Source organism: Carettochelys insculpta, chromosome 3 (assembly GCF_033958435.1).
Source record: "Carettochelys insculpta isolate YL-2023 chromosome 3, ASM3395843v1, whole genome shotgun sequence".
Classification (NCBI taxonomy): Eukaryota; Metazoa; Chordata; order Testudines; family Carettochelyidae; genus Carettochelys; species Carettochelys insculpta.
Genome location: NC_134139.1, coordinates 43857973 through 43879041, shown reverse-complemented (window position 1 = coordinate 43879041; position 21069 = coordinate 43857973). Strand labels below are relative to the sequence as shown.

General features: G+C 38.5%; 1 protein-coding gene across 9 annotated transcripts in view; it reads right to left on the bottom strand.

Annotated features, from left to right (window-relative positions):
* Window positions 1-21069, bottom strand: part of LTBP1 (latent transforming growth factor beta binding protein 1) — a 336231-nt gene that overhangs the window by 159573 nt on the left and 155589 nt on the right. For all 9 annotated transcript variants that reach the window (XM_074989698.1, XM_074989699.1, XM_074989704.1 and 6 more), the window contains 2 exons: window positions 18201-18478; window positions 3524-3626 (listed from right to left, as the gene is read on the bottom strand). In XM_074989698.1, coding sequence (XP_074845799.1) covers window positions 3524-3626; window positions 18201-18478 — 381 coding nt within the window. The remainder of the gene's footprint in view (window positions 1-3523; window positions 3627-18200; window positions 18479-21069) is intronic.

Below are 21069 nucleotides of genomic sequence, written 5' to 3'. Positions count from 1 at the left end.
ATGACAGGAGTTCTTTGAAATGTGGACTTGGGTATATGAGAAGTTACTTCACTGACAAAGCCCTAGGTATAAATCTTAGCACTCCAGTTTACCACCTGGCAATCACACATCCAGACACTGTTGTAGCATGCTAAGCCCCACTCCAGGACTTCCACATCCTGCACTGGCACAGCCCTCAGGAAACTTTTTGTTTCCTTCTACTCATTTTTTAAAATGACTGGCTCATCTTTGCTCAAGCTACCTACAAATATCATTTTCAGAAAGTGGCCCATACTAGAAAATTTCATCCTGGAAGACAACTGTTTTATGAACATATGAATGACTAAAATTGGGGTTAGAATAGGAACCTGAATGCAACCTTACCTATGGCAGCAGTTGTTGCTCCAACTACAATAAATCTGAACATATCTGAGTTATTCTGACCACAGGGTCATTCTAGAAACTCATGTTCAGCCGATTATTTACCATGACCCTCAAATCTTTTTCAGCATCACTGCTTCCCACAGTCACCTCTCACAGTGGAGTGTAGGGTATATGGGTATCTCACAGATGAGCAATGTGGTAGATAGATGAACTCCTACATTTATTTCTTACTCATTTAGCAAGTACAAGTTGAACCTTTCTCATCTGGCAACATCCATGTAACTTGTTGACATATAACCTGTTTCTATTTGCTGCTTATATTTTCCATACTATTAAGCCTACAATCCACAAAAACTATTTCAAGCCAAGGTATATGTGCACTGTAGGTCTATAAACCTTTTACAATAAAGTATTTAAGTACGAGTTTAACTTCAGCAACATGGAAAAATTCCATTGAAATCAACAGGATTTAAGAACATGCTTAAAATTAAGCACATGCTTAAATGCTGTATTGAACAGAGAAAAGAGTATGTAAAAGTAGTGTGACAACATGCTTGAATGCTTTTTTTGAACAGGGGTCTTTCAGACAATTACTAAATACAATTGCTCAAAAACTGGCCTATAAAAATATATTTCAGTCTCAAGTAAAGATCATGAAGCACAAAACCACAAAAGAGAGAGCCACGGAAAGTCTATTTTCTTCCAAGATGACTACAGTTTGGGAAGTAATACCAACTCAGCAAAGGAAAACTGTCAAAATGACATGGGAATAATGTGACCCTGAATCTGCATCCTGTGAATGAGTCAACGGAAGACGATGATACAATTTAAATGTCAAACTGTTAACAGTTCATTTGATTTTCTTCTAATCTGTATCGGCAGTTTTTGGGATAAGTCAGTTTGTTCAGCTTTATTAAAAACGAGTCAGCATTTTAATGCTTAAAAAAATCTACAGAAAGGATGTAAGTGGATGTGGGTGTGTGAATGAAGAAAATGAATACATCATATATTTACAAACTCCACACCCATTGCTCAGTTGGGTAATTTCTCTATGCTCACCACAGCCAAAAATCACAACATTGTGTACGTCCTTTTTTTCCCAATGTCTCTGCTGAAGAAACCAACCATTCTGTACCATGATACCAATGAAAAAACTTAAATATTAATATTTCATATCTATTATTCTATTTTACACACATGCTCCAGTCTTTTTATCTCTCTGTTTTCAATTGTAAATTCTTTAATCCTATATATTACGTGGTTATGTCTATTATTCTCAACCATTTAAAACTTCTTACCTTCCTCATCAAATATAAGACTACCTGATGCAATACAGACCCTCAAATAGAGACAACATATTTTTAATAAAATTACTTCATGAACTGTTATATTTAGTCTTTGGAGAAGCTTGTTCAACAAAAACTTACGAATTGGTGCAACTACAAAGTACAATTTAGTATGTATGCCTGAAAATAAATAAGGAAGTGTTATTGACTCCTTCACATAATATAAGAACTAGGGGGTCACCAAATGAAATTAATAGGCAGCAGGCTTAACACAAACAACAGGAAGTATTTTTTCACACAACACATAATAAACCTAAGAAACTCATTGGCAGAGCATGTTGTGAAGGCCAAGACTATAACAGGGCTCAAAAAATGAATTGAGTAAGTTCATGGAGATATGAATGGTCCATATGCCAGCATAGGCAGGCATGGTGCCCCTAGTCTCTGTTTGCCAGAGGCTGAGAATTGGTAACAGGGGGTGGATCCACCTGATTGCATGTTCTGTTCATTCCTTCTGGTGCACCTGACATTGGCCACTGTTGGAAGGCAGGATATTTAACTAGATGGGCCTTTGGTCTGACCCAGTATGGCTGTTCTTATTTTCTTAAAGACACCTAATAAGTGCTCTATGTGGAAGCAAATCCCAAGATTAATGGACTCTGGAGCACCAAATACACTGCTTCATAAATCAATGGGCCAGATTGAGTCAGAGATAACTTTTGCAGATTCACGTTCTGGACTGTAAAAAAGACTCCTGACAAAAAATGTTCCATCAGACCTCTGGTGCTGCCTGTGAAATGAACAATCACAATATGACAAGATTTTTTCCATTGAGAATTTTTGTATGGACTACAAATATAATGCATCACTAGATTCATGGTTAAAATATGGTGCACTAGGCAAAACAATTAATATATTTCCTTAAGTATCTCATGTTAATAATTGGGTGAGGGATGAGTTCTCCCTAATGAATACACTACTGAACTGGGCTTCAAGAGACCAACCTTTTATTCCCTGCATTGCAACTGGCTAGATGGATGACCTTGGGCAAGTCACTTTAGCCTCTGTTTGTATCAATTTCCCAATCTGCAAAATGGGGCTAAAGATACCTATTTTGCAAACTGCTAACAGATCTACTGAGGAAAAGTGCCATTTAAGTGCTGTGGAGCTGGCAGCCAGGTGCAGCAGCGCCCTCAGTTTCTTAGCTCACTGCCACTTGCAGGAGCCAAGAAAATGACCAGCGCTGCTGCGCTGGTCAGTTTCCCAGCTCCTTGGAGTGGCAGACAGCCAGGAGCCAGGTGCAACAGCATCAGTCCAGCCTCTGGAGGCTAATTAATTCGATTCAAAGACATGGTGCTTCCACACTAGTGTTCATTCGAACTGTTACATTTGAACTTCATGCTATATCCCCCTGGTTCTGATGATGATGTTATGTTATCAATATCAGTGCTCCCTAAATCTAGATAACGGTATTTCCAGTGAAGACAGTCACTTGGTACAATCAAGCTAATTGCCTTAAATTCAAATTTATCTCATAGCGTAGACATAGCCTAAGTAGGAACTGGCACTTCTATCATTTAAAATTTTTGTGCAAACTTAAAAAAAAAAATTACAGCTAGGTGCAAGATGATTCAATATCATTATGTTCCTGCACTGAGAAAATACAGTAAAGCACCAATACCTCAGTAAAAGCAGCAGAAGAATAAAAGCATTTACTCTGAAGCACATAAGAGAACGCAGTTTCTGTCACCTGTCATATATCAAGCCACGGGGTTCTTTTGAAATACATAGCATTGTTTTTTCTTTAAAAGAAATGCTACTTAGAGCACCAATAAGTGAAGTTAAGCAGAAAACAATAATGAAATCACACTTACATGGCTTCTTTGGACATTTGTGACATTTATTAAAGCCCCAGGAAGTACCCACAGTTCCACAGCAGTCTTCTTGCTTTGACAGTCCAGGGAGTGCTTTACCACACTGGAATAATTAAGTAAAGAATATTCAGGTTAGTGTTACTCTAAGACTCTCACATCTAGAATACTGCTGTATAACAATCACCTTGGGTAAAACTCACCCATTTGCAAAGGCCCACTGAAAACTCACTCAAGCTCATTCAGTGGAACTTGCACTAGCCTAGGGTTATAGCCCTCTTTGTGGGGGCTGAACACATTCAGTTTTAAAACATTTTTATCAGCATTCTTTTTATCCTTTCAACTTTCAGAACAAAATCCAGTCACTGAAATGAGTGAGCATATTTCCAAGTTAGTTATTCCTCATTGGCAGTAACTCCTTCTATTTTTCATTACAAAAATCTGTCCCTGCACGTTTTCAAAAGCCATATAAATCATTACAAATACAGTTCCCATTATTCTTCTACAAATACCTTTTCCACTATTCTTTTTAAAAAAGGACCAAAAAAGCACCACCACCATTTCTCTAATGTAATTTCCTATTTCATCTGTACCACAGAAATACTCTTAGGACCACAAATCACTGTCAAGATGTGCCTGAAGTTTCTGACCTGTGCCTGAAATTGTCAAATAATACTTGAAAGATTCTAGTATTTCTAAACTGCAAGAGAATTTAAAATAAGAAAAAATGCCTAGGGAAAAAAGAGTGAGTGATGCCTATTTTTATTTGTGAGTCTTTAATCATGCAAAAAAAATGAGCCAAACTTACTGAAGCAAAATTCTTATTTATTTCTAGTGGTGTTTTATTTTGAATAAGAAAAATAGGGCTCTATATTAGTATACTATATTATTTAATATGCTAACAATTTAGCAATAGCCAACCTTAAATTTACCTCCTTGATTGTTGATTTTTTTTTTCATTTTGCAAGGCGAAGGAAAGCAGTATGGATTTTCTCCATAGAGAATGGACACAAGGTTTTGTACACATTCTGTACTTGAAGAATATCAATGAGGTGTAAAACATTTCTGCAACATGGAATCTGTCTCACTTTATACTATTCTCTCAAGCTAAAATAGGTGAGTTACACATCAATAAAACAGGCTCAATGTTCAGAAATGTAGAATTATTTTGAAATGTTGCTACTAGAAAACTGGAAATTTTCTCTTCTCAATGTTTTCAGGATTAGTTAGTCTAGATGGAGTTCTAGTCTTTTTTAAGACTGTTCACTTAGTTTGTGCTTCTATAGTAAACGCTTTCATATCTGGCAGCAGCAATCTGTCGACAGAAGTTTTGTTGGAAGCTATCTTCCCACAGTAACTTCTGTTGAAAGATAGCTCTAGTGTAGACATAACCAAGATGTAACTGCACTATGGCCGCTCTTTGTCAACAAAGCAGATTGCTTTTTCAATGCTCTCTGTGATCTGGCCACAATCTGATGAGGAGGTTGCCAGATATTCAAGCATTCTGGATAACAGAGAGGTATATCTAGCAATGCATAAGACTAAAGAAAAAGAAGATTAGATATTACAAAACAAATAAAAATGTATGAAGAGTACTTTATTTACCAATAACAGTAGTATTGTACACTAAAAATGTATATTGTATTTGCTGTATTTATTTGTATTTACTTTCAATATACTATATTTATGGAAAATGTAACTAAAATTTACTTGTGGTTAAAATTCTTGTTATTTGAGAGTTCCTGCTGGATATGAAAGAGTTTACTGTATTGTACTTAGGAACTAGACTTCATCTGCTGCAGGAGAAATTTGTCAGTTGGAAGACAGTGATAAAATGAAACTCTCATTGATCCTAATGGGGCCAAGATTTCACCCCATGTTTTTCTCTCCGAAGCCACATGCAACCCTGGGACATTACACTTAACCACACGTTAAAGAGATATTATGCTTTTATTTAAATAGGGGCAAGATTTTCAGAAACCCTCTCAGATTTTTTTTTGTTCCTATCAGACGAATCAATGGCAGGGTACAGGGGAGCAGCGCACCATCTCTCCTCAATGCCTGAGAGGATAAAATTATGCACTGAAACTTGCTATACCTTAACTAGATCTGCCTGAGTCTTAGAACTCACTCAGCTAGACAGCTTTCATACAGTAAAGTGCAGCCCTAAACATTTACAAGGAGTTTCATTCACACCTGTATACAGCACTACTCTCTTGACCAGGTATCCTGGTCAGACATTCTATTTGGAAGGTCAGTTTCCATTTTAACTAGAGCTGCTCAGCCTGCCTTCCTGGAGACTGTAGTACTCTTGTGAAATTCAGAGACGTTACTTACTGGTAACTGGAGTTTTTTGGGAATACTGCTGATGAACATTTGTATTCATATTCCTTTCCCTGACATCCTGCTCTCCCTTTATTCCTCAGTTCTACTACTTTTTTTGGTGCCTGAGCAATAGTGGGGGGAATCAAGATAGCTGAGACTGCATCTCCATTTAAGACTTTGGACCATGAGCATTTGGTGCCATAAGGGCCACTTATGTGGCACTTAATAGGCATGGCTATTTGAGAAGGATCCAAGCATCTGTGGCATCAAGAGCCATCCCAACAGTGTACGCTGTGAAGAGACAATAATCCAGAAGCATAGTTTGTTTTTTTGTTTATTTGTTGTATCATTTAACTGAAAAAAACCCAAACAAATCAACAAAATAAAAGCATTTTAATAAAGGTAAAGCTCACTTTTAGTCTGTATTGGTGCTAAAGGATTTGTACTGTAGTGCAGATCATGATCTCTTATGGTCATAATGGTTTCAAATTTCCACATAAAAACCATGAGCAAGAATAAGGATTCCAAATTCTGAGTCATCTGGCAACTGAGGTTTGCAGCCCTATCAATAAATACTGGCAACAATTTAAGATCTGGCTTCCATTCTATGATGAATTGAAGTCTGAAGAATCAGTGATCATTTGTTTAGCAGCCATCAACTTCAGAAACTGGACATCAAAGGAAAGCAGCTGCTATGTGGGGCTCCTTTTAGCAATTGTATGTGTCCATTTTTTATTTTAGATCTCCTATAATTAAAGAAAGCGCACAGTATTCCCTCTTATGGTTTAGATTGTGCTGCTGTGCAGAGGTCACAAAAGCCACATCAATTTTCAGAGCCATTTCAGCCACAATCCCGGTCTCTCCACAAGCTGGGTGCTCTTGCCAGTGACAAACTCCCCCAAAGAAAATGGCAAGACCACACCCCTCAGCCTCCTCAGCACAGATGAACCAGTACACCAAGGAAGAAATGGACCTGCTTTTAAAGAGTGGTAGAGATCCTCATCTGCCAAAAAATTCCAGAACAATCAGAAAGAATTCTATCTGAAAACATCAGGATGCCTTTTGGGACTCCCACTGCCTTGTGAACCCTTTGCAACTCCCATTTGTGGTGTGTTACCTAAAAGCCACAATATCACCCTTAATAAATTGTTAATATCTGACTATGGCTAAAATCCACAGGTGCTCAGCCCAAGGGAGAACTAATGATTTCAGGAGTCAACTTAAAGACTGTCTTTCATACACTGTAATAGCAGAAACTCCAGAGTGAATGGACACACTGTCAAGCATTCTGAAAACTTTTCAACAGGCATAGACACTGAGCTATTACATCTTTCCTTCCCCATATGGACACTACATATATGACCCATTTACTCTATCATATTACTGATATAATATCCATACAAACATATTGGATACCTGAATGGCAGGTTATTAAAAAGAAGAATATTGTCCAATATAACTCTGGCTCAGTAACAGGCATTGTCTCATAAGGATAGTAGAGAAACTCTTAAATACTTCCAGACTTTCTAAAAGGACTTGTAAAAGAATTTGTTTTGGCTTAAGTAGAGCATTCTTTATAGGCAAGTAAAAAATATTCAGTTTTCTTTTATTTGAGTAATGAAATCAATGTTTGGTGGTTTTGGTATCTGATACATTTTTAATCCTCTGATATTTCAGGGTATTGATTTTGCAAAGAATCTGTTAAATGAATTCACACTGATTTTCTGACAGTCTATTTATTTAAAAGATTCTGAAGCCAAACCATGAGCTTCAAGGAATTCCAGACAACTATTTTATATTATGAAACGGTATTTTTAAGACCACTTGCAAGAAAAAAAGTTTTTAAAAGTGCTCTGAAAAGAAAAAGTACTAATGTGTGAAACATCTGATTTTACTTTAATATTTTTTAAAGAATTCGTCAAATTATAATATGGCAGGTATTTTCTATAACTTTTGAGCAATGAAAATCTATATTCTGCCATTTCCATTGTCAATGTCTGTAAAAACCTATGCACAGTATGGTCATTTACATTGTTTAACAATCAAGCTACCCTTATATCTGACAAAATGGTAAATTACTATGGTCATGTTTCCATACTAACTCCTGATACATCTACAATCATATCATCCATCATTTACATAAAGGTACTATAAATGGATTAGTTTATTCACTAATAACTTTAAATATAGTTTACTGCTCTGATCACAAACTGAGATCCGTTTTCTGCTTTATTTAATAATAGCAGTTGGGAAAAACATGTTAGTAACTTAAATCAAGTTCTTACACACACTTACGCATGTGCTAAATATTGTGCATAAAGTAATTGGAACAACTAATGTGAAAAGAGTTAAGCTCATGCATAAATTTTTGTATGGACAGGTTCATAATACATCCTGTGAACTTCGCCAGTTTCTAAATTTTCCTAACCGACAAAGTCTGTTTAGGCTATACCAGGGGTCTGCAACCCTTGGCTCTTTCAGGACTTCCTTGTGGCTCCTGATGGTATAATTGCAAAGTTTAAAAAAAAGGGCCTCCTGACTATTTTTGACAAACGGTGAATGTCTAAAAGCCCAGAAATGAACAGTTCATATCTAAATAGCAAACAACATGTGATCTCAAAACATTGGATAACATCTCCTATCGTCCTCCAAAGACGGAGAAGAAAGTTCAGGAGTGAAAGTCAGGAAGACAGTGGTACAAACACACACATAAAGTGTGAGGAAATAGAATATGTAAAAAGTTTACGAACACCCTGCAGTAAACGTGTATCCATTACAAATCACTGTGCGCGCGCTTTTGTTAAAATAGGGGTTACAGAAAGTGTGGTTTGATGTTATTTATTAAGGTCTGTCTTGTATTCACATGCATTGCAGCTCTTGAATTATTAATTTTTTTACCAAATTGAAAAAAATGGCTCTTCTTTCTATTTTGATTGCTGACCCTGGTCTATACTTTACAATATCCAATACTTATAAGCTGGAGGCCACTTCCAATCCTAAATAGATACATCTAACACTGAATCACTTCTGAAAAAACAAGGTTTATTAAAATGCTCCTATAAACTAATTTCTCGGCATATTTATTAAGTACACATTTACCTTCTTCAGTCATATTCACAAATTAAATAATTCAATACTCTCTTTAGAAAACATTTGAGAAGAATAAGCAGTAACTTATACTTCCCAATGAAGTCTTCAATAAAATTAATTATTTTAAATTTATTTTGATTTATAAACACATCTATTAAAAAGGAACACCTATCCTTTGCTCTATATGCCTCTTAATTTATTTTAAAAAGGCAGTGATCAAGTAGATTATTACAGTAAGAACTCCAGCTCAGGAATCCTTTGTGATCTCAACTATAACAGATCTCTGGGTCCTGCACAAGCCTATCACAATGTCATGTACCAAATCCAGTGCACTAAATGACCTACTAGTAACAATGTAGATGAAACCAATCACTGGCTTTTGAATGAATTCACAGAAGGAAAGGGCAAAAGACAAAAACAAGCAATATCATTTATGGGTGAACACTTCACAGAGCGATCACTCTATATCTGATCAGTCGTAATCCTCAAATAAAACCTGCACAATACTTTCAAAAGAAAAGCCTCAGAGCTTAAAGTAACAATGTTGCTGGTTACTAATAATCACAGACTGAATAGACACACTGGATTTATGGTTTATTACAACAACAAATTATAACCCACTAACACCATCTCCCACCAGCTCCTTCAGATCCTCCCTTTCCTTTCCTGCCTATGGCTAGAGGGATGTTAATGGGTCACTTCCCCTTGTATTGTCCCTTGGTAATATGTGTTAACTACTTATGCTAAATAATCTGTCCTAGGGGCTCATATTCCTGTACCTCCACGAATGTTATATCTGCCAGCAATGCCCCTCAGCAATGTATAATGGACAGACTGGACAATCATTTCGCCAAAGAATGAATGGATTCAAATCAAACATCAGAAATCTGAATACACATAAACCTGTCAGTGGGCGTTTCAATGGAGCAAGCTATAGCATTACAGACTTGAAAATCTGCATCGTAAAGCAAAAAGACTTTAATATCAGATTAAAAAGTGAGACAGCTAAACTGGAGTTTATTCTCGTGTTTGACACTTTGTGCTTAGGTGTCAGTAGAGATAGTAATAACCTTACATGTTACAAGGAGAGTTTCCCCATTTTTGATATTCATAGTGATCTCAGGCAAGTCACTTAACTTAACAGACACTTGCAGTAAGTAATTTTCTTCCCCTTTGCCTTTCTTCCCCTCTTCCCCTTTGCCCCCACCTTCTCTCCTATGTTTCTGTTAAATTCTCATTGTGCCAGTTTACTTTCATCAGAATTTCCACATCTGAAGAAGTGGATCTGTCCCACAAAAGCTCATCATCTAATAAATAACTGTTAGTCGTTAAAGTCCTACATGACTGCTTTCTTATTTTGTGAAGATACAGACTAATATGGAAAGACAGACAATCAGAAGACAAAAAGACAGAAGATCAGTATCAGTTTATGGACAATCGAAGGAAAAGAAGAGAAGAGATTTTTAAAGGTATGGGCATATTGAGATAACTTTGCAAAATTCTACTAAAAATGAGACCATTATTTTGCTCTCTGTGACCAATCTGTCCTATGTTGTATTTGGCTGTGAGAGCTTATCTTCACAGTCACTATAATGCTCTAGTGAAGACCCTACTACCCTGATGAGTGGACTTTTCTTCTTGTCACAGTTAATCCATCTCCATGAGAAGTGGAAGCTATGTTGATGGAAGAGACCTTCTCACCAACATAGCACTTTCTGCATGGGGGAGAAGGAGAGGTTAGGTCAACATAACTATCTCACTTGGAAGGGAGGGGAAAGGGAAGGGACTTTCACATCTCTGAATAACAAAGTTATTCTAGTATAGGTCTATAGCATAACACAGGCCTTGGCAAGCTTCCCAGACCTGAAGAGGAGCACTGTGTAAGCTTAAAAGTTTGTCTTTCATGCAGAAGTCACTTGTCCAATAAAACATTATTACCTCACCCAAATTGTCTTGATAATATCCTGGAACCAGCTAATCTACAACAGTGCATATAGTATGCAAAGAGGGACAGACTTTTAGACAGTCATTTCAAGGCTTTATAGGTCAAAATGAGCACAATAAATTCCACTAAGGACTTAACGGATAACCAGTGCAAATCCAAAAGCACTGTCATGTGAATGAGTGTGGTGTGGTTTTTTAAAGTCACAAATGCTTTCGTTACCAGAAATTGGTTGTAATTCAATAAAACTAACATTCAAAAAATCCTGTCCAAGAGCCTAAATTATAATTTGTTACTCTGAGAAGATATGGGATTTCCTCTGGTTTAGTCAAAGACATGGCAGTCCTTTTGTATGCTATACAACATGGTTTCCCAAACTGGGGGGCCTGCCCCTCTGGAGGGGGTGTGAAGAAATTCCAGGGGGGCACAAAGTGACCCAGCTCCCCCCATCATCTCCCTCACTTGAAGAAAGATCTGGCCTTTGCTTCTGGCTCTCAGCCCCTGCCATTTTATGTGGGTAACCCGGTACAGCCGCTATAAAAACCAGGCAGCTGGCAAAGACCCACGTGGAGCTAGCTGCCTTCTACAAATGAGTGAGTGTGGGTTGAGGGGGGAAGGAGGAGGACAGGGTTAGATGGGTGGCTGCGGGTGCCTGGCTTTGTAGGAGGGCAGAGGAGGGGCTCAGATGGGCGGTAGGGCTTGCGGGCCTCGGTCAGACAGCCAGCTCATGGGACTCGTGGGGCTCAGGCGGCTGGCCCCAGCAGCCTGGAGCTTGGGCAGCTTGAACTAGTGGATGGTTGGCTGGCCCCAGCATCATGGGGCTCAGGCAGCTCCAGATGGAGGATGGGAGGCTGGTCCTGGCAGCGCGGCACTTGGATGGCCAATGGGCAGGTGGACGGCTGGCCCTGGCAGCTGGCAGGGTGTCTGGCCCCCGCGGTGAGGGGCTCAGGTGGGCAGATCTGGCAGCGCAGGTCTCAGGAGGGCTGAAGGCTGGTGCAGACAACTCTAGAGGCTGGCACAGGGCTCAGGCAGCTGGCCAGCTGGGGCTGTACCAGGTAACCACAAGGGGCCAAGAAAAATTGTTTGTGTTCATTTTTAATTTTCAGTAATATTTTTATATCAAGCTTTTGTGTTTATTTCAAATTATGAATTGAAATTTTTGTCAAAGGGGGGTTAGATGATGGTAGAGTAGAGGTGGGGGGGTCGTGAGGGTTTCTCAAAAATCAAAAGCGGGGGCGTGATGCCAAAAAGTTTGGGAACCAGTGCTCTATAGGGTTAGGCAGATGGCAGGTTTGGCTTCAGTGCTGCAGTTGCACCAACTGTTTCTTCTAATATTGCATGCTCTGGGGTTGTATGTGTAAAAACATTCTTCATCTCTCTGACCTGGGTAAGGCCAGAGTGATTGGGATTTGAAAACAGCAGCCATCCTATGCCTAGTGAAGACTGTCACTTGTAACTGAGATCCATGAAAGAAACATCAAGAACATTAAGGTGGGCAGGAATGTGTTGGCCAGGGAGGGAAAAAAAAAACTATGGAAGATTTGGATATAGAACAGAATAACAAGAATCACTGACCTGTGCCTGGGAAATTAAATGATTATATTCAGGGAGGAAAGACAGCAGATCAGGATCAGTTTAGAGAACATAGGGACGGAATGAAGGAGAGAAAAGATGTTAAAAATTGTGGGCAAATTCAGATAACTTTGCACAAATTCTACCAAAAAATGAGAGTGTTATTTTGCACAGTTAGACTCAGATACTCTGCGTGTATCGGAATTAAGGTTGCACGTATGTACCTGAAACATAACTACACACATAAGTTCCCCAGTACAGCTCTGGGATTCACTACAGTTTATTTATAAATAGTAATTTTAGAAATCAGATCAACAGAACACTTTTTTCACCTATGCTAAAATCAAAGAATAGAAATCGAAAGATAAGCAAGGTCCTAGACTAGATTGGTTGATTTGTCTAAAAGGGATCATACACACACACTTTTCCTCAGTGTCTTCTGCACAGAGTAAATCACCGTTGATCCCAAAATAATCAATGATTTTAGAGCAGTAAAGCCAACCACACAAAGCTACTGTGCAGGAAACAAACACTGACCATTGTTAAACAAAATAATAATACAGATATTACCCACAACTGACTCAATATTTTAACTGAGGATTTTAACATGCTCATATCAATAAGGAACCCTCAGTCTGGCAACCTCTGTAGACATAAACAGAGGCTCCATCACACTTACCAAAGCAAATATTGATTTAAAAAAATGGCTCCTTTTAGATTACAGACCTATTTGAACCTAATAAATTTATGGCAGGTCATAGCACCTGTCTTTGGCTGCTTTGAAAGTTGGCTCTACAACTTCAGCTATAAATTAAATTATTTAAAACAGAAGGTTTCTCTCAGACTGCATTAGGCTTCAGCTACAAGGATGCATAAAAGTTTGGGACAAATAGGAACATATCTCAGTCTAAACTGGAAGGGTACTCCCCACGTGCAGGGGTAGTGCACAGATGTATTGCTCCAAAGGGAGTACTGAGTACTTATGTCTCACAGAAGTAGAATGCCTTATGTAGCCCCGCAGTCACAGGGTGAGTATGGAAAAAGTGCAGCCTGTTATCCTCCACTCACTGGGTGGGTAAGACATAACAATATTCTCTGTACTTCCAATTTGCACCTCTAAAAGAATAGGGAGGAACAAATTCCTGTGCTTTATTGCCCATGATACTACCTAGCTCTTATGCAGATCTCTCAAGGGAACTCCTTAACATCTTCCACTCCAACTGCTACAGACACAATGTAGTCCTAATTTGCAAGCATAAAATATACAATGATAGCAAACAAAAACATACCCCAGAACAACCACAGCATTCTACTAGAGTAGTAAGCACCTACTGTCTGTGATTAATTGCTTATGCTCCAGGTCTGCACTTTCCTATCATATTTCTGGCAGTTAGTAATATACCATGTCAATCATAGAATCATAGAATCATAGAATACTAGGACTGGAAGGGACCTCGAGAGGCCATTGAGTCCAGCCCCCTGCCCTCATGGCAGGACCAAGTGCTGTCTAAACCACCCCTGATAGACATCTACCTAACCTGTTCTTAAATATCTCCAGTGATGGAGATTCCACAACCTCCCTTGGCAATTTATTCCACTGTTTGACCACCCTGACAGTTAAGAACTTTTCCCTAATGTCCAACCTGAACCTCCATTGCCGCAGTTTAAGTCCATTGCATCTTGTTCTATCCTCAGAGGCCAAAAAGAACAAGTTTTCTCCCTCCTCCTTATGACACCCTTTTAGATACCTCAAATCTGCTATCATGTCCCCCCTCAATCTTCTCTTTTCCAAACTAAACAAGCCCAATTCTTTCAGCCTTTCTTCATAGGTCACATTCTCTAGACCTTTAATCATTCTTGTTGCTCTTTTCTGGACCCTCTCTAATTTCTCCACATCTTTCTTGAACTGCAGTGCCCAGAACTGGACACAATACTCCAGCGGAGGCCTAACCAGCGCAGAGTAGAGCGGAAGAATGACTTCTCACGTCTTGTTCACCACACACCTGTTAATGAATCCCAGAATCATGTTTGCTTTTTTTGCAACAGCATCACACTGTTGACTCATATTTAGTTTGTGGTCCACTATAACCCCTAGATCACTTTTTGCTGTAGTCATTCCTAGATGGTCTCTCCCCATTCTGTATGCGTGAAACTGATTGTTGCTTCCCTAGTGGAGCACTTTGCATTTGTCCTTATTAAACTTCATCCTGTTTACCATTTCTCCAGTTTATCCAGATCATTTTGAATTATGACCCCATCCTCCAAAGCAGTTGCAACCCCTCCCAGCTTGGTATCATCTGCAAACATAATAAGCTTACCTTCTATGCCAACATCTAAATCGTTGATGAAGATACTGAACAGAACTGGTCCTAAAACAGACCCCTGTGGAACCCCACTTGTTACACTTTTCCAGCAGGATTGAGAACCATTAAGAACTACTCTCTGAGAACAGTTATCCAGCCAGTTATGCACCCATCTTATAGTAGCCTCATCTGTGTTGAATTTGCCTAGTTTTTTTGTAAGAATACCATGCGAGACTGTATCAAATGCTTTACTAAAGTCTAGGTATACCACGTCTACCACTTCACCCCTAGCCACAAGGCTCATTATCCTATCAGATTGGTTTGACATGATTTGTTCTTTACAAATCCATGCTGGCTATTCCTTATCACCTTACCACCTTCCAAGTGCTTGCAGATGATTGCTTTAATTATCTGCTCCATTATCTTTTCTGGCACTGAAGTCAAACTGACTGGCCTGTAGTTTCCCGGGTTATTCTTATTCCTCTTTTTATAGATTGGCACTATATTTGCCCTTTTCCAGTCTTCTGGAATCTCTCCTGTCTCCTATGATTTTCCAAAGATGATAGATAAAGGCTCAGATACCTCCTGTATCAGCTCCTTGAGCATGCTAGGATGCATTTAATCAGGCCCTGGTGACCTGCAGACATCTAATTTTTCTAAGTGATTTTTAACTTGTTCTTTTTTTATTTCAACTTCTAACCCTACACCTTTCCCACTAGCATTCATTAGGTTAGGCATTCCTTCATCAGACTTCTCAGTGAAGACCGAAACAAAGAAGTCATTAAGCATCTCTGCCATTTCCAAATTCCCTGTTGCTGTTTTTCCCTCCTCACTGAGCAATGTCCCTACCCTGTCCCTGGTCTTCCTCTTGTTTCTAATGTATTTATAAAGAGCCTTCTTGTTTCCCTTTATGCCTGTAGCTAGTTTGAGCTCATTTTGTGCCTTAGCCTTTCTAATCTTGCTCTTGCATTCTTGTGGTGTTTGCCTATATGCATTCTTTGTAATTTGTCCATGTTAATAGAGGAGCAAATCTGATAATCAAACAATAATGCAGGGCATTTTTCTACTCCTCATAGGGTATAGCAGAACAGTGTGAATAAATAAAAAATTAATTTTGTCCATATGCTCTTCTCTACGTTAAATTTAGGAGTAATCCTCTGATTAGTGCCAAATAAGTCAAATTTAATGGCACTCCTTTCTTTTCTCAGTTTCTAACAGGTTTTCATCTTCACTTCCTTTGCCAAGTAATAAGTGTGTTCTGCACCCTTTCCCCTTTCTTTTGTTGGGGAAGCATTCATTACAAAGGTTTCTGCCAAGTCACAGTCCAGTTTAGTTGCCCACACTGGTAAGTAGAAAGGTCTGCTAAATAATGTCAGACATGAATCTGGCTGAGATATGGACAAGCAGATACAGGATGGATGAATTGTAAATAATTCCTTGGGTAACTTGTTCCACCAAGATAAACAAATTTCTTTCTTGAATTTGATTCTTTCTGATCAATACACTTGACGAAATGTTCCCGATCAATCACCTTAGTGCATGTCCATATCTGTGATGTAAACTACACCGCTCTCACATTTTAAATCATGGTTCATCTTACAAACTAAACATCAAGAAAGGTTAAGCACAAACACTGTGGCTGTGGCCACACTAGCCCCTCCTTTTGGATGGGCTATGGTAATATGGCACTTCGGGATAAGCTAATGAGGCGCTGCCATTCATATGCAGCAACTTATTAGCATAATGGCAGCCACACGCACTTCAAAACTACCAGTTTCAAAACGTAGGCCGCCCGTGTAGCTAGAGTGCCTTTCAAAACAGACCCCTGATTTTGAAAGCCCCTTATTGCCATCTGGTTTTGGGATTAACGGGGTTTTGAAATCAGGGGTCTGTTTCGAAAGGCCCCCTGGCTTGATGGCCAGCTGCATTTCGAAACCGTCAGTTTCAAAGTGTGAAGCCATCATTATGATAATGAGGCACTGCATATTCACGGCAGTGCCTCATTGGCATATCCCAAAGTGCCACATTACCACAGCCCCTCCAGAACGAGGGGCTAGTGTGGCCACAGCCCTACTGTTGGCTGAACAACAGGACTAGCTGAACAAAGGGGAAGAAAAAAGGTTATATTAACAAGGCAACAAAAGCTTGCTAACTGCTTAATAATAGCCTAATACTGAACAGAAGACCAACAGGTAAACAGCACAGGAACTAACCATAAACAATGTTTACTTGAAAACCAATATATTTTTATGATAAAAAAATTCACTGGATGTACTGTTTGAAACTTGAACAGAACAGTTTAACTATTTATATTTAAGCTTCCCCCAAAAAGTCAACCTGAAAGCAGACAACATGGAAAATTTCACCCCAAACAACTGAAGTAAATCAAAGTTAAAACCAGTCAAAAACAGGGTCTTATAATACAAAGTGTCAGGCAACATTACCAACAGATGTTGCTACTATCTTCACCTATAACTTTGTTTCTCACCCTTTTCAATTTGATAAACCATTCTCCAAAGTAATAAAGTTATAATTACTTCACTATTGCCATTAACATTTCTCAAATTAAAACAAAAGTAGGCATAAAATGTATCAATAGTAACAATGCTAATTCTAAATAATTTATTTGAGGATGGGCTGACAGAGAACACTGGACCTTGAAGAGTAAGAATGTGTAGGTGGTGTGGGGAGTAAGACTATTTTGGATGGAACAAAATTTTCAGTGACTTAACGATCACCTTTTGGGACACATTCCCACACCACAATCCAGCAGTCAAAACCCAAAGACATAAATTACTGAAAAACATATGTAGCTGCTGCAAACTAAGGAAAAATATGTCAAAGGAGATATCAGCCACCTGAACAAAGTGGGCACTGTAGACAAAGTTACTGCGCCTTTGGAAAACCATTGTTTAGGAAGAGGAGAGCATCAATTGTTGACGAGACTTCCTGCAGCTTGCTGAAGTGGTAGTCATTTGATGAGAGAACCACTTTTCTCATTTTTAAAAGCATCCCGTAAAAGGAAAAGAACCACCCAGCTTTATATATCACCTGAAATAAATATTTCAAGGAGGCTGGTGGGCTGCAAAAGAAGGCACTAGCACTGAACTATTAGCACTATTTGCCAAACGAAATTCTATAGTCACCCTGAGGACTATGGAATCTCCTATGGAAAAAAAAAGAACATTAAAGTGTCCTTTGCTGATTGATGGAACGTTTTTCAGTGTTGTACAATCATAGTGAACTCATGATAGTGCTCAGAAGATGCGCTGCCCACCTGTGCTCACACCAAAATTTTAATTGATAAATAGGGTGCCCCCCCATGTCCCTTTCCTGTCCTCTAGGTGATGTTTCCTGAACCTCCTGCCCCTCCAGGCACCAATCACACCAGTGTATAATAATGGTTTGAAACTTCCTGTCTCAAAAACTATTTGCAAATATTTCTTACCTGTGTTCCAGTGGTCTCCTGGAAGCAGCGCCCAAGCTGAGTTTTAGCAGAAGCAGGAAACACATGAGGAATGGGTTGCTGATGTGGGAAAGCAGAATATCCTTTCTGGGCCTTGTGATATGGAACGCCTTGGTATGAGACTTGGGGTTGTCCTGGCTGCGATACTTTTACTTTCTGTCCTGTTGATGTACTGTCTATTCTTGAAACTTGATGGAACTGTACTGAGGCCTCAGGGGGATGTTTCACATGGATATTCACTACGTTAGGAGGGAACTTCACTAAAATAATTGGAAAATAAAACAAAAAAAACAGTAAAAAATGCTACACAGAAATATCCAACATCTTCAAACATTTCTGCAGTATTAATATTTGAATAAAAATTTGTATATTACACCCTAAAATGAAAAAATATAAAGCCAAATTGAGAAAAAAATAAAATGTATGGCATACAGTTTAGAATGGATAAGAATTCAAACTCTTTGTACAGAAAAGTAAGACCTTATAGAAAACAATGTTTAAAAACTACAGTGTTAGGTGGATGTCCAGTGTGGCAGTATCTGTGGCCAGACAATGTAAAAAAATTGCCATTCTAAATCCCAGAATTCAAACTGCACTGTGCTATTTCTACATATACGGAAAAGTTGTTCTATTTTTCAAATCCATTTGCTCTTTTGGAACATAGAGAAAGCACCAAATTTCATCATTTCACCTTGGAATAAGATCCAGTTCCTGAATTTGCCCCTGAAATCACTGATGACCAGTGCTCCCTGTAAGCTGAGTGCTTAGGCAGCCAACCAGGAGAGATTCAAATGCAGCCAAGCTCAGTAGCAGAGTGCCCACGTCCAGCAGCATGTGTTTCTATTGGTGGTGCATATCTCACATACTTCAGAGCATATAACAAGACTTGCTCTGAACACGGATGGAAAAATTTAGAGAGAACATTGATGATGACCTCTCAACATTCAAAAAAACCCACTTCCCTCACTGAACTATGAATTAAGCCTGTCAAATAAGAAGGGGCATCTTTACAAAGACTTTATTTTTTAATGGAGTTATAGTTTTAAGTTTGTGCACATAGTTTCAGAAATTCTACTCACTCCAATGTGAATTAGGAATACCTTGGTTGAAATCAATGAAATTACACATATATTAAACCAGTCTCATAATTCCAAAACTATTATTGATTTGGCTTCTTAACATATTTTAAATATGATTTTTTACAAAATCTTGGTGTATCTTTGAATTCAATCTTAAATCCACTTTAAGAATTCACTGTAGAACAATGTTAAGAATAGGAACAACATACAAACAATATTCTCTAGGTAGGTAGCTATTTTCTCACCTCTAAATTTTGTGTTTCCAAGAAAACAACTTCAGTAATGATTATAAGTCTTGCATTCATTTGGTTATAAAATAAAAGCATTTAATACATGCTGTTCAACACAATTTGGAAAAAATCACTTAATTTTTAAGTTGCAATAGTACAACCAGAAGTCAATATTTAGCCCTCCTATCTGGGATGATATTTTCAGCATTTATTAAATGCGCTTTCCTGTAGTGTACTCCTATGGCCAGCCAGACAAGTGGGTATACTTTAACTCCCCTGTCAAACCATCATATGGAGTTAAGAACACACAGAAGTCTTGTGACACTTCTTTTTCTATAAAGGATGTTAGCTGATCCTGCTTAGCTCTTTTTCTGTCTGTCTCCAGCAGATGCAGCAGCTGTTCTTGAGGCTTAAATGTTTCTTTGCTAAAACTGTAATTTCCACAAGTCTTAGTTAGTTTAGTCTTTTTTTTTTTGGAATTAAATTATTCTTGTGTTTCCACCTCTTTTTCTCTAGAGTATCCCATGGCAGGCACTTCCAGCATATCCACTATATCTTGCTTAGAAGAAGCAGCCTTCTAGTTTTGGTTTACCCTGCTTTCTTCTTTTACATCTGAAAAGCCACATCTTAAGGGTAGGCAGAGGTACCAGGAATTAGCTGATAAGAACGCAGCAAGTATGTCTCCATGGCTTTATTGCTTTTTGATTCCCCTTGATATCAAAAAGAAAGAAGTTCTTAATGATAGATGAGGTCCATTGTAGTCAAGGCACAAAGGGAAAAGGCAAATGTTGTCAGAAGAAAAAGGTAAGGTCTCTACCAGGAAAATCTTTTCACTAGGAACTGATACAATTATTTTAATGTCATTTTGTATTACATCAGGAAGCCAACATAACATGGCTACTTCTGGCAAACAAAACTGATTCACTTACATGAATACGTTGTAAGTGGAAATTCTTTTCAGGCTAGTACTGTGGTTCCAATCTGACTTAACTGCTCTTTGCAGGTAGATCTTGAGTTAGGTGCTTTGCCAGATTGTCTAAGTCCATCTAGTTCTGCTAGGGATGTATAGCCAATTCAAAACTGTGACAACTCAAGATGGAAGTTCTTCCTTTCAGGTAGTGTTCGTTCCCAAGGCACCTTTTTTGCCAGGTTTTCAATTCTTATCTAGTAGCACTCTTCAAATTTGCTTTTTGCCAGTTTCTTACAGATGATATATTTCATCCTCTTACCCAGACAAGGAGAATTCCTCTCTCCATTACACATTGTCCTTTCTTGGACATGGTAATGGCAAGCAAAGACAATGGGACTGGCGATGGCTGTTATGAGGGGCTTCTTCTAAAGGGGTAGGAAAATTCCTCACATAAGCAAGAAATTTGCTGTACTTTTCAAGTTTGTTAGCTGCACATTAACTCTGAAGCGTAACTATGGCCAAACTTAAAAAGACCCATTCTTTTTTAGTTGGTAACCATTTCATACAAGATAGCTTAAACTCTGATGGAATGCGCACAATGACATTAAATATACGGCAAAAGAAAAGTTCAA